We start from the raw sequence: 18,176 nt of genomic DNA on the forward strand, positions 1-18,176 counted from the left end.
CTCGGACAAGTCCGAAATACTATTCTTCGGATGCCCTTCTGAACCAGATTGGCGAGGATGGTGGCCTGCCGACATGTTCCCTCCCACGCAGTCCTCTAAGTGGGCCAAGAACCTGGGAGTCAAAATTGATAATGAGCTGTCGCTCAAATCCCAGATTTCTACCCTTACGGGAACTTGTTTTGGGATCCTCAGAATGTTGCGCAAGTTCTTCCCTCTTCTTTCGCAGCAACATCGGAGGATCACTGTTCAGGCTCTCATAGGGTCCAGATTGGACTATGCCAATGCTCTATATCTGGGCCTGCCTGAATATCTCCTCCAACGTCTGCAGATCACCCAGAACGCGGCTGCGCGTGCCATTTTTGGCCTTCATCGTCGCACTAGCGCCTCTAATCTTCTTGTATCCCTCCACTGGCTTCCGGTGCGGAAGAGGATACTGTTTAAGACCATGACTCTTGCCCATAAGGCCTTACATGGCACTGGTGCCAAGTATCTTCAGAGGAGGCTGGACTTCTATCGACCTGCACGATCCCTCAGGTCAGAAACCTTGGCCTTGGCTCGGGTACCACGCATTAAAAAGGCTCGGCTAGGCGGCCGGTCTTTCAGCTTCCTTGCTCCTCAGCTATGGAACTCGCTACCGTTGTCTCTGCGAAACACCTCTAATCTACTTGTCTTTAGGAAAGACTTGAAAACTTGGTTGTTTGCTGGATAATTTTTTCCCTCCGGGTGCCCCTTTTCTGTTATTGTTATGTTTCTTGCTCTTTTTCATGGTCAGGAGCTCAAAGCGCCGGGACACTCCTTTGGAGTAGCCGTTGCGCTATAAAAGTCCCATTTTAACACATTTTTAACATAAGGGTGAAGTGGAGTAGAACTGCTCCCTGTGGAGAGGTGCACATTATTAATTTATTTTATTTAATTTATTTAGATTTATAAAGCGCCTTATCACCCAGAGGTCTCTAAGCGCTTGTCCAGAACAACATACTGGTTTGATCAAGGGGCAAGAAGCTATTAGGCCGAGCCCCAAACTTGAATTAAGTCCCATGCAACTCTTAAAGTATCAGAATGTGCTGAAACACAGGATAAGCCAAATCGCCCTTAAAAGGAAGCCCAAAACCAAACCAACATCCTACCAAAATAAAAAAAGCCCAAGTGGCGTTGGTTATCGAAAAGTGAACAAGCATTTACAATGCAATGGTCTCGGCAGCATTAACAGTAGAGCTATTGGCATTGCTCATGATTTTTTTTTAAATCATAAATAAATGGCATAGTCATTTACATTGCCAATAGCTTCATCACTTGCATATGCGAGACCTATTGCATTAGCACCCACACACAGAGTAAGTAGTAGAGTGAGAAGTTGAGAGTGAGTAGGAGAGGGTTATTAGTAAAGAGTATTAGAGAGCGCATCAGAGCTGTGTGAATAATAACAGCTGTGAGCCCGTGCCTGAGGTGCATCATCAGAGCTGTGTGAATAATAACAGCTGTGAGCCCGTGCCTGAGGTGCATCATCAGAGCTGTGTGAATAATAACTGTGTCAGCCCCGTGCCTGAGGTGCATCATCAGAGCTGTGTGAATAATAACAGCTGTGAGCACCTGCCTGAGGTGTATCATCAGAGCTGTGTGAATAATAACTGTGTCAGCCCATGCCTGAGGTGTATCATCAGAGCTGTATGAATTATAACTGCGTCAGCCCGTGCCTGAGGTGCATCATCAGAGCTGTGTGAATTATAACTGCGTCAGCCCGTGCCTGAGGTGCATCATCAGAGCTGTGTGAATAATAACAGCGTCTAGCCGAGACCCAAAAAAGAGCTCTGAGGAAGCTCTCACTGGCCATATTTCACTTTTTTTGCCCCCACCTGTCCTCCCTTCATTGTCTGTGTTGTCACTCCCCCACCTGTCATCTCACCTCAAATAACAACCAGATGGATTGGGGAAAGAGGCATGTGACTCACTGGATCGCAGACTGGGGAGGTGTGTCTGCAGCTGCACAGTAAGAAGAAGGGAAAATAAACGAACATGCGGAGAATGACGGATGGGCTATGGGCAGTTCTCCAACATGGTAGACAGGGAAAGGTCGTGCCGATGTGCCCTGGTGATTGAAGTGAACAGGGCGTGACTCGCCAACCCATGCAGCTTTTTTCCACGGGTGGCTGTACCTGAGCAGTTGATCCCTTTGCCGCCCTGGCCTGCTATCTAGAGGCGAACCATGTGTCCACAACAACCGGTTCCCTCGGCGCTGAAGAGCGTGCTGCTAATGGAAGAAATGCGAAGAACATCCAGGCGTGCTAGGCCTAGCCGCTACACTGCCTCTAGGTGCTAGGTGCAGCGCTTAAATGCCACTAACCTCGGGACTTCTAGCTGTTCCTTCCAGTCTGGATCGGAAGGTCGAGTACACACAGCAAGAGAAGAAAGATCGACTGTGTGCCTGTAATATGCCATGCGCAGGTACGGGGTGGGAGTGATGTCGGCATGGGGTGTACAACTCTATCAGCCCAGCCAACGCTGCTTCCTGGAATTGTGCACTCAAGGCCCTTGACAAGTCTGACACAGGCTTTCATTTCCAATCCTGTGAAAGGCTCCCAGGCCAAAAGTTGAGTTTCAGGCACTATACCTCACCCTGGCATTCCGGCAGTTTTAATCAACGGTGTTGTGGCATTCGTTGTTGGACGCCAGGCTGATGGACACGCAGGAAATGGCCAGGACCAGAAGCACCAAGGTGAGGCACAGCGGTGCCTCCGCCATGGCGGCCCGGAGGTTGGGGCGGGGCTGTGGGCCTGGGGTCTCAAGCTGAGCACAGAGCGCCACCGCCTGTCTCCTCCTGCACAGGGTGGCCCTCCAGTATGCCCGGCCCACCCAACGTCCTGTGTCCAGGTCTGCCCTCAGCACCCAGTGCCTCTCAAGGGCATGTTGTGCACCACAGCTGCAGATTTCCTGTCCCCGTCTGGGAGCCGAGGTTTGGGACGCAGAGTCCTGGCACCGCTTTAATACTGTCACAGTGAGCGAGTGCAAATGAGCAGAATTCCCAAACTCTTGTTTTTGCCGCCCTCTCCCTTCTGCCGCCCTAGGCAACCGCCTAGTCTGGCCTAATGGTGGAATCGGCCCGTGCTTTGAAGTGGTAAAACAAAACCAGCCTCACAGAACACCCACGCAGGTACACATAATATGAGTGGCTTGCACAACATTAACCACACAGACCTGATCGGCGAGAACACGCACATGCGGAAGACAGGCACCACCCAAGTCTGTCTCTGAGATAAAATGGACTTATGCGATATTCCCGAGACTTGAACCCTGTTCCCCAGGTCCGAGGTCGAGCGCCCTAGCCGTTAGGCCAACTCCTCTCTTCTTACCACTGAATGCAGGAGCAGGTTAACTGAGTCATGCCTTTCGTTGCAGAAGCAGCATGTACTATCTATGTTTGGGTGAGGCTACAATGACCCATGCTTATCACATGTGGTGTACTTGTAGGAAGAGAAAATAAACTCCAGAGAGTCGACCGATTTGGAAACACGGAGAGACAATACTAAACACCCCGGGGAGAGAGGAACGCGCACTGCTGAGGCTTTCACCCGTGATTGAGCATTTAGAAATAATTAAAGAGGCGCTGTGAGCACGAGCTGAACCCCGGGGAGAGAGGAACGCGCACTGCTGAGGCTTTCACCCGTGATTGAGCAATTAGAAATAATTAAAGAGGCGCTTGGAGCGCGAGCTGAATGCTGAAGTCGTGAAGCTTACGGACATAGCAATATTATCATTGTTTGGATTGCCGAGTACGCAGAGAGTATTTACACATATCAAAAGAGCCCATGAAAAAGTTGATAAGGGTTCTCGACTTTAATACCGGATGGATTGTGAATAGCCCTAGTCCTGAAGAGGCCAGAATTGATTGGCTGAAACGCGTCGACCATACAGAGACAGCAGATACATATAAATAATTCTGATTAATTTGAATAGTGTGTTGAGGGATCTTTAAGACATTGGGTTAAATTATTTCCACCTAATTGTTTTCCTCATATGAGTCTGCGTGATCTCAGACCATACAGAGACAGCAGATACATATAAATAATTCTGATTAATTTGAATAGTGTGTTGAGGGATCTTTAAGACATTGGGTTAAATTATTTCCACCTAATTGTTTTCCTCATATGAGTCTGCGTGATCTCAATAGGAATGTCTGTTTAAGGTTTTGGTGAGACATCCTAACTCGAAACGAAGGGCTTCTATTCTGTTGTATATATGTAAAAACTATTTGTATATACAAACGTGTTTTGAAATCAGAAATGAGAGATATATAAATTTTCTTACTTGATAAAAATAAAAAATAAAAATCATTTGGTAATAACCGCTTACGTGTCTGTGGGTCACGATGAGATAGGAGGCTATATAAAAGAGATAAATATACTTAGTGTGGTCACAGTGATATAAACACTAATATAGGGAGTACTTTAATTTTATTCCTTATTATTTCAAATTATAATACATACCGTATAACCAAGGTACCAATTTCTTATTTGAGTCTATATTACCCAGGTACCCTTTGGTTTAATGGGTTTCCCCTGTCCTACATAGAGAAAATAAACTTAAGCACTTTCCCTCCCTCGATGCTTCGATGCACCAGAAATGCTTTAATATCAACGGGAGGCAGGCGAGCGTGGGTGAAATAAAAGAACCAGCGTTTGTCGGGCGATCCGCCCATCCTGCATAAAGAGAAGACTGCGACCTGTGTACTTTTGAGAAGAGGGAGGAACACTACAAGCTGCTCTACCAAGTCGCACAGATGAGAGAGTGCATGCCCTGGGAGCAGGCGTGAGCACGAGCAGCGTTCTGAGTTGTGGGAGGCTGCTTTCCAGGAGGACAGCACCTGGCCACTGCGAGCGCGTTCGCGCACGCGTGGCCCGCGCAAATCGCCTCCTTCGGCAGAAATGCGCGCAGCCAGGTGCTGTCCTCCTCGGAAGCTGAGCCGATAACTATAGGTCTCTGGCGAGAGCGAGCTTCGCTCGCTTCTAGCCGAGACCTAAAAATGGGTCAAATAAAATACAAGCAACAGAGAGGGAAGCACGCATGGGAGGCAGCATTAATATAACTGTGGCTTTAAGAGGAGGAGGGAGGGGGTATGCTATATTTAAATGTAAGCATCTAAGGCACTGAAGCAGAACACAGACAAACAGTAACAGAGCAGGAAACCAACAAATAAATAGTCACCCCCCAAGGACAGATAACATAACTTAGTGGAATGTGACAGTACTTAGTCCCTGCTGCCTCAGAGGGATAGAAGAGAACAAGGAGGGAGAAAGAGGCAGGACTGACCACTAGCAAGGAAGGATTTTATAGGACACTCAAACAAACAAATGAAAAGCAGTAGAATGGCTTTAAGACCTCCAGAGAAGTTACAACGGGTCCCGAATGCTCAACCTAAAAAGGGAAGTTTTGTTAGTGACCTTCTGTTTCAGAGTTTATGGATATGTTTCAGTGCCTTTCTAGAGCTTCTCAAAGCGCAAAATAGAGGTAATTTCTTTTTTGCCTCCTTAGCGGATTTTGATTGCTTGATTTTCCTCATGTGAGGTGTCTCTCAAGTGTCACACATTTGCCAATCGAGTGTCGCTCATAGGCCCAATGAAACCAGGGAAATGTCACTCATTAATTGCTTGAAAACTTGGCAACTATGTTAAAGATATTTTTTTAGAGCTTCTCATTATTCAAAAGGGTATATGTTCTGTTATTTATCTCTTTCAATGCCCTTCATTGCTTGAGTTTATTCTCAAGAGAAGTGTCACACATTTGGTTTTGAATGTCACTCATAGGTCCCCTGAAACCATGAAAATGTTACATTCAGCAAGATCCAAGTACCACAAACACATCTTCCTTCAAATAGCATCACACTTCAAATCCCTCCTCGACTCAGCCAAAAACAGACCTAAAAAACTATTCGATCTCATCAAAAATCCTAACTGCTCTCTCCCAACCCTCAAGTCGGGGTATTCTCCAAAGAAAGCAACGGAATTCGCTATATTCTTTGACGAAAAAGTGAAATCATTGGTGGATCAGTTCATACCCCCATAGAGGAGTACAAATCCTTAGTCATTTGGTAGAACTTTGACGCCATCTCTGAAGATGCCCTCCTCAAATGCATCTTCGAAACAAAGCCCTACAATCATTCTCTTGACCCAATCCCTAGTGACATTGCCATTGATTTCTATACCCATACTCTTTCCTATTGGACCAGTCTGGTTAACCTATCTCTCAGTCAAGGATCACTTCCTATTACCTTTAAAACGGGACAAGTTAGCCCTCTTCTTAAAAAACCCGCTGCTCATGCGAACCACCTCAACAACTTCCACCCCATCACTAACCTCCCTTTTCTTGCGAAAATCACAGAAAGCTGTGCAGCGAAACAACTTTCCCGTCATATTATGGACAATGATCTTCTTGACAACTTTTAGTCTCATTTCATTCAAAACTGCAGCACTGAAACAGCCCTGCTGCAAGTGATTGATGACGCGCTGCACATACTCGATTCAGGGGAATCTTGTCTTTTGATTCTTCTAGACCTTTCTGCAGCTTTTGACACTGTCAATCACAACACTCTCAATAACACTCTTCGACAGAGAATGGGCTTGGAAGGCACAGTGCTTAAACGGTTTTCCTCTTTTCTCTCTGACATATTCCAAATTATCAAAATAGCGAACAGTCTCTCATCTCCACTGGCGGTAGGTCAAGGTGTCCCTCAAGGCTCTATCCTTGCACCCACTTTGTTCAATCTCTATCTGGAACCATTGGGAAATATCCTTAGTAAATCTGGGATCCTCTACCATCTCTATTCGGATGACACCCAAGTCTTCCTCAATGTGTCCTCCACTCACGATATCTCGATCCTCAACTCTACTCTCCACTCTCCACTCTCTCCAAAACTGGATGTTAACTCATCAACTCTAAATCCCTCCAAAACCGAATTCCTCCTCCTCTCTACCTGACTATCTCCTCCTCCTGTTCAGTCTTGGATGGATCAGCTGAATCTACTTAACAGTAAACCTATCGTTGTCGACAGCGCAAAATCCCTTGGTGTCGTACTCGACAAAAGGCTCAATCTTCTCTCCCACATCAATTCCATTGCAAAGAAGGCTCGATACCAACTGCACCTTCTTTGGGGGATTCAACGCTTCTTCCAGAAGCAAGACCTAAAAACCCTGGTCCAATCGCTGGTTATCTCCAGATTGGACTATTGCAATTATCTTCTTGCTGGCCTCCCCATATCCCACGTTTCCCCTCTTAAATCCGTTTTGCATTCAGCAGCTCATTTTATTTTTGGGGCCAAAAGATTCTACCACATCACACCATTGTTGTCCTCTCTCCTTTGGCTTCCCATTGCGGCAAGATCAATCTACAAAACTGCCTGTATCACCCACAAAGCCTTGCTCACTTCCTCCCCTGGCTACCTGGCGAATTAACTGAAAATCTCTGGAGGCTCTAGACCGTCACGTAATGTGGAAAAACTACTGCGTGAGCCCCCCACTTTTGAAAAGGGAAAGATCGATGGCTCAATCCTCAGGCAATGCAGTGAGAATCTGAAACTCACTTCCGCCGCAGCTCCGTACCACCACCTCCCCCCGGACCTTCAAAACTGACCTTAAATCTCTTCTCTTCCAAAGACACTGAATCCAGAACTAATACACGCCCTTTCAAGTCCCCCAGGAAGTTATTTCACTTTTGTAAATTTGTATTATATGCCTGTACAAATGTCATCCTAGTGTGTTTGTGACTCAGGGACTGCCATCTATTGCTGTATTATACCTCTTCTTGTATCTCGTTTGCTTCTGTAACATGTACTTTTGTAACATTCTCCTCATGTAACGGAACTGGTTCTATTGTGAAGCGCTCTGACACCCTTGGGTAAAGTCCGCGCTACATAAGAATGCAAAAATAAATAAACAGTCTGAAAACGTGTCAGCTATGACCCATACGACATTCAAGAAAAAGATTCAAGATCATAAACACGCTGACGTCATCATACCCCCCCCCCCCACGTTCGCGGGACCTATTGGGGGGGGCTCTATCCGCGAGGATGGGGGGGGGGAGATGGGCGTGGTTCCCCAGTGGACCTTGGCGCTACACGGCCCCTCTCACCGATGTGGGTTCCCCCGGGGGACAATACTTACATCGTGAGCCCCAGGGGTACACTACATACCATGTGCCATGCGGACAGACGCCCCGGGTACTGTGCTAATACTCCTCCGTCACTAGCGCCCCCGGGAGACTTCTGAGCGATGCCTTCTGAGCGCGGTAGCTCCGACGTACAGTGCGCGTTCTCGCGGACAGCGTGCTAGTTTCCGCGTAACGTGACCGCCATCTTGGAACAACACGTTTTCATTACAATGTGGGGCACGCTCCTAAAAATACCATCCGTTAGCCGTAGACCTTGTGTTATCTACATTAAAAATACGTGACTCGAAATATCGCTTACAACAAATATAGGAACTACATGTTTTAGATTTTTTATATTTTTAGCTGAATTTATAGGCAGGGCAAAACTAAACACGAAACATTTCTAGTAATTTGAATTTCCTATTACTTTACATACTTTTGTTTTCGCTCACAGTACTGTGACGGATCGTGGTTGCAGGCAGAATCTTCTGATACGACAACAAGATTCACAGAGTTAAAAAAGACTAGTGTGGTCGGGTGGGTTCCATGCACCCCTACGTTACGAGCGCGTGCACTGTCAGGAAGTGACCAACCACTGCACAGGCGCAGACGAGTACCCGGAAAACCTATCTGCGCATGCGCAGTACGGACATTGGGTGTGTTGGGACTGGGCTGGGAGTGCTGTGTACATAAAGCAGGAGTGAAGTGAGTGGGCCCTGGGGAGCTTCGATCTGGAGTGGAGCGGAGGACCCGGGGTGAGTACTGCCGAGGTGAGGGGGGCGTTGGTTGGCCGAGGGCAGTGGCACTGACTGTGCCTTCATTCAGCATGTTGGACAGATCAGCCTAGGCATGTGATTAAATATAATCTGACCCTGTCCACACCACAGGCTCCCTAGTTTGAGAGGGTGAGGGGAGGGGCACAACCCCCGAGTGGAACGGCAGCCCCTGCTGAGAAAACGTGCAAATGAGCTGGAGCAATAACATGAGTCCCTTCGCCTCATCGGTTGTTTGCAGTTGTGGTGCGGAGGTCACGCACTCCTGAACCGAGGTGCTCTAGGCAGCAGCCCTGGTATCCACATCGGTAGCAACCCTTAGCATCCGACTGTATTTCTCAAGTGAGACCTTCAAAACTGATCTTAAAACTCTTCCCCTCCAAAGGCACTTCCTGGAATAATTCAACCCACTGCTTGGCCCTTACGGTCATCTAGCACTCGTATGATGTCAACTTTGTAAATTTGTATTTACTCCTGCTTTTAACCTAACAATGACACCTTTTTATGTTTTACAATATAAATATGCACATAGTTAGAGTTGGAACTGCATAGATGTAACTTGTTAGCGTGCTCAGTCTTTCTTGTGTGCCTTTTTATTTATTTTATGTATTTTTATTTATTTACTTGAGTTTTATATAGCGCTGGCTAGACCCGGAGGTATCAGAGTGCTTTACATGAGGAAAGTTACATAGATTATAAGTTACACATTGTTTCAGAAGATATATCAGTTACAGTAGTTGGTTCGTGGCGTGTAGAAGGGTACGGGGTAATGTAAAAGGGGGAGGGAGATAAAGTGGTGAGACTTAGGAAAGTCTGTCCAATAACAAGACAATCGGTAGTGGTGCTTCCTGTAAGGAAAGAACTGCACATACACAAACATTCGTAGATTGAATAGTAGTACTGAGTTTACAGTGTAAAATGGAATCTTAAATTAAAGACGGAGTGCTGCACAGACCACTGTCACTCACTACCAAGAGTGACTAATGCCCGTCAAAGACTGGCATATACAAAGCTATAGATAGGGTTCAAGAAGAGCACAATCCTTAAGCACCAATAGGCATTAAATGACTTGATAGTCACAATATACAGACACATCAGTCCAATTAGATGTCTTGAGATCTTCCTTGTTAGACAGGATAACAGAACCAAAAGTTCATATTGTAAATTTTCTTTATTTGAAGTTACGTCATGTAGATTCAACAAAAACAGCAGACACAACTTTCCTGGGCTCGTCATTATGCGGACCCTTCTGCTTAATTGCAGCATCTAGAGACTTTGGGACAGCGCTTTGGTTCGCTGACACTTTGCGATCTGTTTATCTGCCACCGTTTACTCAATTCCGCTACTTCGCACGACCCTGCTGTCCCTTCTAATTGGTTCGGTGGATGATCCCCATTCCAGATTTACATAGTGGAACGTTACAACGGTTAGGGTGAAGCCTTTCTATTATCCAGACCATTGCCTGGGACTACAACTTTCGATTGATATCTAAGTCCTGGCTTTTATCCTCACCATATACATGCTAGGTTCCTGCTTTTTAGGTCGAAGGCCTAAAAGGCTGCGCTTGCGCAGACTTAGGTCTGAGATTTAATGACTCTCAGTAGCGCAGAAGGTCCCGCCTCCCTGCCCTGTCTCTCCTTCATTGGCTGGCTTCCTAAACAGAGGCCAGCCATTGGAGGAGAGATCAGTCACTCCGATGTAGCCCCGTCCTTTTCGGATTTGGGGGCGTAATTTTTGATGTTCTTTAGACAGTGACGTTGTCCGTCACTCAGAACATCAAAACCACGCCCCCAATTCCGAAAAATTTCAGAAGCGCCGGCCGCCATTAAGCTGTTTGTTGTAGATGAGTAGGTCGCATGCTCCCGCTGTCCTCGTTCCCGCCCCGAATCCGAAAGTCGTTGTGGCCGCAGTTTTGTTTTTGCCGTTTTATTTTTCTTTCCATTAGCAGAGTGGCTGATGTCAGAGATAAAGGAGCGGGCGCGCGGGGGCCCTTTGAAGCTCTGCGTGCACTCATGACATGTCCCGTGGGCTCGGCCGGTCTCGGCGTATCACTGTTCGTGGCTCCCGCCCCCTCCCGCCATTCATTGCTCCCGCTGTCCCCCCTCCCGCCCCCTCCCGCTGTTCGTGGCTCCCGCTGTGGTAGGTGTCTTCGCTCTATTGCCTGCTTATGCTGGTCTCTCTCCCCCCCCTCCCCCTGAGTCTCTCTCCCTCCGAGTCTCTCTCCCCCCCCCTCCGAGTCTCTCTCCCCCCCCCTCCGAGTCTCTCTCCCCTCCCCTCCCCCGCGAGTCACTCTCCCCCCCCGCGAGTCACTCTCCCCCCCCACCCCCGCGAGTCTCCCTCCCCCCATCAAGTCCCCCCCCCGCGCGTGAGTCTCTCCCGTCTCTCCCCCCCACCCCGTCTCTCCCCCCCACCCCGTCTCTCCCCCCCACCCCGTCTCTCCCCCCCCCTCCCCGCCTCTCCCCCCCCTCCCCGTGGGACTCCGGGGATTCCTACAGAAATAGGGCTGTCCCTTGTAGCTCCAGAAGGGATGAATTTAGGCCGGATTCATCATTATCGCTATAAACGCATCCCATTTACATTAACTGGTAACTGTCTGTACATGTATTTTAAGTGGTTATCCTGGACGTCTTCCAAGTCTTGATGTGGGATGCGCACAGGCTGGGCTGGGGGGCTGTTTCTGCTCTACTTTCTCCCCTTTGACGCCCCGCCCCCCACTTCTCAGGCACAATTATCTGATTTGAAGGGACCCCAGAGGTCGGTCACTTAATTACCAAATGACTCCCTCCGAGCCCCCACCAACCCCTCTCGTATCAACTGCCAACTATTCCCAAAGGTCCCCAAAAGGTTGATGACTTGAAGCACGCAGCACATATGGGGTCAATTACCCAATTATCGAACGACCCGAGCACTAAACTCGAAACATTCCTAAGTAGAGGGACATTAAATGTGCTAATCTGCCCCGACATCCGAGGTCACGACCAAACCACAGTGCAATTAAACTTGCTTTAAAATGAAATGTTTGTTTGGCGTCATTGTACGCGGGGTATTATGTTTGTGCTTTCAAGCTATTTGTAACCTCACAAGTCAAACGCTAGTTTAGGTCACGGGAAACATTGCAGCTCCCGGTGACATCACGGGGAGTGACATCACGGGGCGCGACATCACTCGCGTAGTGGCACATCTCTGCTAGACCCTATGCAGTAGTAGCTGCAGAGTCTTATACTAGGTTCTCGACAGCGCTTTAAAATGAAAATCCACACTAAAGCCCTAAAAAGGCATAGTAAGGATTTGAAAAGCCAATGACCCCAATGTGTTGGCGCTATATAAGAATCCAAAGTCATGAGTGGCTTTTCTAGAGAGTCTAGAGTCAGCGTGCTCTGGTTGCGGTCCCAAAACATCACCTCCGCTTCCCCGCGGCCATTTTGATCCTTTTAAAACAATAGCAGGATCATCATCAGGACAGTTAAAGCTACAAGCCTGAATTGTAAAAGTGCCTTGGATTATGTGCAGGAACAAATTATGCACACATTGGCTCAAACTGAGCTGAAGGAGCCGTACAATGGAGGGGTCTTGACAATAACTGGCGAGGAACTGCTGGCGCTTTGGGATAAGTAAAGTATTGGTTCACAGCAAGGTGGCGATGCACGTTGTGCCGTGGGATCCACTGTGCTCATAATTTGTGCCCACACGTAAATCCAAGGCACTTTTACAAAGGATGGAAACGTCGTAGACTAATGTAAACAGTATGCACATTAATCCAATGTGATAAAAGTAGTGCATTTACTGTTTTTTTCTAAGCTTGCCACAATTATGCTCAATATTCCACAAGCTACCATTGTCCTGCCTCAAATGTTTTTGTCTTAACCACATCAGTGCTAAGGGAATTCCCCTCCTGTCCTGAAGAATCAGATTTACCATTGTTCATGACAAGGTTTGCTCGTCATAAGCACACGACCAGTGTACTGCATGACAAGCTGACCTTGTCATGAGCATGGAAGGGGTTAAATGTACTTGTCATGTGTTCGTGTAGGATGCAGGACTGTGTCCCACTATATTGATGTGCTCTTAATTGTGTTTTTGACGTTATTGATTTGTTAAATTGAATGTTCGGCTGGACACTCGCAATGTAGCACAGATTCTAGTCTATATTTATCCTATTCACTATTGTTCTGTTTAAGGACCACTGTTCTAATATAAAACTGTCACCCAAGGTCCTAATCTGCCTTTTGGGTTCGCTTTTTTTTTTTTAAATCTGGATGGGTGATGGGTGAAGGGCATTCGAACCATGGGGTTCCTGACTTTACTCCTCAAATGAGGCATCACTGCAGAAGCCCTGGCTATATGAGGGGCAGATGGCATTAGAACCAGAGGGTTCCCGACTGTACTCTTCAAGTGAGGCATCAGTGGCAGAAGCCCTGGATAGGTGATGGGCAAAGAGCATTAGAACCAGGGGGTTCCCGAATGTACTCTTCAAGAGAGGCACCCGTGCAGAAGCCCTGGATAGGTGATGGGCAAAGAGCATTAGAACCAGGGGCTTCCCGACTGTACTCCTCAAGTGAGGCATCACTGGCAGAAGCCCTGGAAAGGTGAGGGGCAAAGACTACTCGCACCAAAGGATTCCCTCATTGGAAGTGCCAGGCGCCGCTGCCCTCAGCACATTTGGAGACCGAGTGGAGTTGCTTTGGGCTTAGGGGCCTAATGTGCTAGCAAAGTACTTTCATTGTTGAGTTGTGTGGTATGTGAACTGCAATACTTTTCCTGTTTTATTGTTTCTGCTTATGTGTTCTTGCACTCATTGAAAGATCTAGCTAGACACTTTTCCCTGACTGTGCGTGTAGTTATCAATCAGTATACGTTTTAACACAAAGTGCAAAACAAAGATGACGGCCTTGATGACTATGTAGTTAAACTTACACCAACATTATATCCATGCATTTTTTTTTTATTAAAAGATGAACTCCTAAGAGACCCAGTAGTTATGCACACAAATAACCCTAATATACAAGATAGGTTTATGATTAAATTGGGATTCGTCAAATTTAAGATAAATATTTGCGATTGTTAAAAAAGCAGACCTGACAAGTCTGTCTGCTACAGTGGTGATAAAAGAAGAGGAACATAAGGATGTTGTGGGAAGAGTAATGAGTAAAAGAGAAGACCAGTTACACAAACAAAATAAACCTTATTTGAAACCTATTGGGATCAAGAGTATGGACAATCTTTTAGGGAATAAAGGAGCATGCTATGAATGCAGTAGTATTGACCAAATGGCGGGTAACAGGAAGGGACCTTTTTGTCAAAAATACTCAGGATGTAGTGTTGAAATTCATTTTACAGGGATAAGCGTAAAAGGTGGGATAGTAGACCTTAACTTGGGGTTAATTTTCATTAACACTGGTATCCTCCTTTCTGCGTTAAGAATCGCTTTTGCGTTACCCAAAAAAACAAGAGCTCTTTGGCTCCAACCTCTTAACATGTCCGGGTCCAAAGGAAAGACTTTAATGTAAGTGCCCTCAGCCATATCTATTATGCGCGCGAATGGATCAACCACATCAAGGAGTCTATCTCTCTAGTCCTTTTTGGGGGTCTCTGCCCATCTTAAATAGAAAGGGGATCATCTCAGAATCAAAATTAGGTGTAAGACAGACCTTCTCATCGATAACTGGCCTTGACCATTCAGCTTTGAATACATTTCTCACCTCTTTCTCAATAGGATTTTTCAAACATTTTCTAATGAAATTGCCCACATACGCTAAGGCAACCACTCTGCACTTCTGCACATATTACTGGGTGAGAACATTTCCTCCTCTAAGGGATTTTCAATAATAAATCTGGTATTTGTAAAGGTCAAACTACGAGCCCCTATGGGTCTCGGGCGCTGTTGGCCTTCTGGGAGATTAAGTGAGCTATTGCCCAGAGTCACATGGTGCTAAGCTGAGCTACCGCCGGTGCGGGGATCGAACCGCGAGCCCTGCGCTCCAGAGTCAGCTGCCATGGCTGCTAAGCTGAGCTACCGCCGGTGCGGGGATCGAACCGCGAGCCCTGCGCTCCAGAGTCAGCTGCCATGGCTGCTGCGCCACAGCTCTCCCTTCTAATATCTCTCATCTTACTTTTCTTTTTACCTCCTTTTTTTTTTTTCCTTCCAATATCATATTCTCCCTCTGATAAGGTACATTACTCATTATATGAACCCTTTTTGTTTTTTTTCCATGTCTTTATCAACAGTCTCCTTCTGAACACAACTTCTTATCTCTTGCTGAATTCATCTTCTAAATATAGCCTTGTTAATCTTTTCCCTCAGGGATCTCAAGTACAATCTTTCCTTTCTCATCCATATTAGTATTTACACTACTCCTAAATGTGCCCAAAAGTAGTCCTTAATCTCTTCTTCCAATTATAGCTCTTCACCTGACAATGACCCCCCTCCTGTCTTTTCACCGTCACAGCCGATACAGTAACTGTCATTTGTCAAAGTACGCAGTAACTGCATCAAAAAACCGGCAGCGTAGACTGTATGCTTAATGCAGGGATACGCCCAATCCTAAATGGCTTCCCATTCTCTTGTGATTTCTGCAACACGCTGGTCCACTCTTCTTTCCTCTATTCAATCTCTGCCTCGCATGTCAGACCAACTGACAGATGAGCGGTTGGCTGCTGTACTGACCTTGCGTCTATGCACAAGTGGTCGGCTCCATCATGCCATACAAGCCTTGTGCTGCCATGCCATCGGCCCACTCATGAAGCAGGAATTGTCTTGCACGTGGCTACACGCACATATAATGCCCAAAGGCTCGCTCACTGCTCTGATGTAAGAGCACTTTTTAAACGTCACTCGCTGTGGCTGGTAGCGACATCCCCAAATACGCGCCTGACAAGAGTCAAGCGCTGGTAAACCAACAACACACCAGCCCAAATGCAATAAATATTAAAACCATGGATCCTAAGCGCTGGAATATACATAGCGCATACTTCATACTGAGCCTGAACTAACATCCACAGTAAACTCATACGTTTTACCATTTTCAGACTCTACTTCCTTTAAAATTCTTACATACCTACTTGTTTCCATAAATTGGCAATCATTTACCCCATAATAATACACCATATACACTCATAGATCTAATTTATAAAGAAAATAAATGTGCTGGTTATCTAAAGAGGAACCGCATTAGGAAGAGGATTCAGAGAAGAGACTTTATTTGTAGAAGAAGGTTCTAGTTCTGGATTGTTAATGATGTAATATGTTCTTGAAGTGCTGCATGGAGTAGTGTTAACGGATAAACGCATAATGATTGACAACGGCCATGTAATGAAATTGTAAAAGAGAATAAATGTGAGGATTTTATATGTGAATGAAAAGTTATTCATTATATTGCAAATGTTAGATATAGATATTGATGGGTTTGTGTTAACAAGAAACACATAGTTACATAATGCCTAACACTGTCCTCTGATACTGCCTTCCTGCTCGCCAACACTACCACAAATAGAGGGTGAGGTGGTATCTAATTTACCTCTGCCTACCTTTTGGGTTCCACTGGACTCTGTGCACACTGTACCTCACTTTGATATAGTATATTTTAATATGGTACTTATATATGTATGATTAAAGTAGAAACAATATTACATATCTGTATATTTTTGTTGTCATTTAGTTGTATATTAATGGGAAAGATACGTTGTATTTTGTGTAATGAATAGTTGCCTCCGTCCTTGAGTGTTCAGAAATACACTGGAATTTCCAGTACACAGGAAATGGTGTCTTGTCCACGTTCAGTCCTTCAATAAAGAAATAATTTTGAGACCCATATCTCTTGTTTTATATCAATAAAGAGTACATTGTAGCCCTGCAAGTTCTTGCCACGACTAGTGATAGAGTAACTGACATATTTACATAAGGGTTGTGAGAAAGTGCCCTCTTTCTGCATGGTAGCCCCCACTGTTTGCTGAACTGCTGATGTGCTTTGACTGAGTGTGCCCTGGGTTCCTGCCAATCAGGTACCCAGGGCCTATGTTCTTTCCTTAAAACTTAATTGAAAAATAAACCAATTAGCATCTCTGGCCATAGTTCAGCCCCTGGTAAATGGTACCACAGGTACCCAGGGCCCTGTGATCAGGAAAGACCTGTAAGGGCGGCAGCACTTATTGTGCCACCATTAGAGGCCCTTTACCATTAAAATCACACCCTGCCTTTGCAGGCTGCGTGTTTTGGTGCAGAACAAAGTGAAGAGTCGACATGGCACACATCCCTATGTTCCATGCCTACAACTCACTGCCCTGGCATAGATCAGCACCCCTCTAGCTGGGTGCCCTATACCAGTGGTGGGGGTGCATGAGCCCTGTACCCCTACAATGTACAAGGCCATTCTTACACATTGTAAGTGCAGTGCTGCCATTAAGAGTGTATGGTGCTGGGAGTATTTCATTACGAACTCCACAGCACCATAATGACTACACTGAAAACAGAGAAGTTTGGTTTCAAACTTCTCAGCCCATTAAACCCACACTGATGCCAGTATGGGATTTAATGAAAAATGCACACAGAGGGCATCTTAGAGATGCCCCCTGAAAAACCATCTTCCACTAGTGTCCAGGATGAGTGGCTGCTTTCAGCTGACACCACCAGACATATTTCTGGATCCCTGAGTCAAGAGCCTGCTGCTCTCGGGGGGCCTGAAACCATACACATCCTGGGAGGAGGTGCCGAGCCTCTTCCCCAGGATTGTCAAGGGTCCTCGAAGGGAAAGCTTCAAAGGCTTGCCGCCTTTGTGAGCTTCCCCAGGCCACTTGCTGCTTTCAGTAACTGGTCCTCACTGGTTCTGACCCCCACTTTGGATGGGAGAACAGGCGGGAAAAGCAAGTGAGGAAGAGAGGTGTGCCCACCTCTGCCAACTCCACCCCTCAGATGGGGAGGCGAGGTGGAGCACAACTCTCAGTTCCTGCAATCTTGCGTTTGGGGTAACTCCGCCAACCAGGGAAAGGCTTATGCCCCCCTCCCACTGGAGGGTGGCATAATAGAGGGTGTACCCTCCCCAGGGAAGGGACCCATTGGTCCCAACTTTTTACCTACCTGTAACGTCCTTAAATCTAGAGGAACCCCTGAACCTTGCTTCCTCAGATAAGAAACCAGAAGAAAAAAGACCAAACAGCTGTGCCGAAGCTAACAAGAGGAGGATGCCCACAGACTTGGCCCCAGCCCAACCAGCCTGTCCCAACCCCAAACCTGCTCCAGCAAAGTCCCGGTGTATCCTGCAGCCAGCAACCTCG

At 46.5% G+C, this 18,176-nt stretch overlaps 2 protein-coding genes across 6 annotated transcripts in view; one reads left to right on the top strand and one right to left on the bottom strand.

Annotated features, from left to right (window-relative positions):
- LOC147718363 (uncharacterized) overlaps window positions 1–8,360 on the bottom strand; it is a 96,629-nt gene extending 88,269 nt beyond the window's left edge. Inside the window, exon 1 of one of the 4 annotated variants that reach the window (XM_086918314.1) lies at window positions 8,180–8,360. In XM_086918314.1, coding sequence (XP_086774440.1) covers window positions 8,180–8,189 — 10 coding nt within the window. In that variant the 5' untranslated portion in view covers window positions 8,190–8,360. The other 3 variants (XM_086918316.1, XM_086918318.1, XM_086918317.1) reach the window with 3 other exon arrangements.
- A 401-nt stretch (window positions 8,361–8,761) lies between these two features.
- The window catches only part of PDZD11 (PDZ domain containing 11), a 63,564-nt gene continuing 54,149 nt past the window's right edge, over window positions 8,762–18,176 (top strand). The window contains exon 1 of one of the 2 annotated variants that reach the window (XM_086918319.1): window positions 8,762–8,891. The gene's annotated coding sequence lies outside the window, so the exon portion shown is untranslated. Of the gene's footprint in view, window positions 8,907–18,176 lie in introns of both variants that reach the window. The other variant, XM_086918320.1, reaches the window with a different exon arrangement.

This window comes from Lissotriton vulgaris, chromosome 4_1, assembly GCF_964263255.1.
Source record: "Lissotriton vulgaris chromosome 4_1, aLisVul1.2, whole genome shotgun sequence".
NCBI classification, from domain to species: Eukaryota; Metazoa; Chordata; class Amphibia; order Caudata; family Salamandridae; genus Lissotriton; species Lissotriton vulgaris.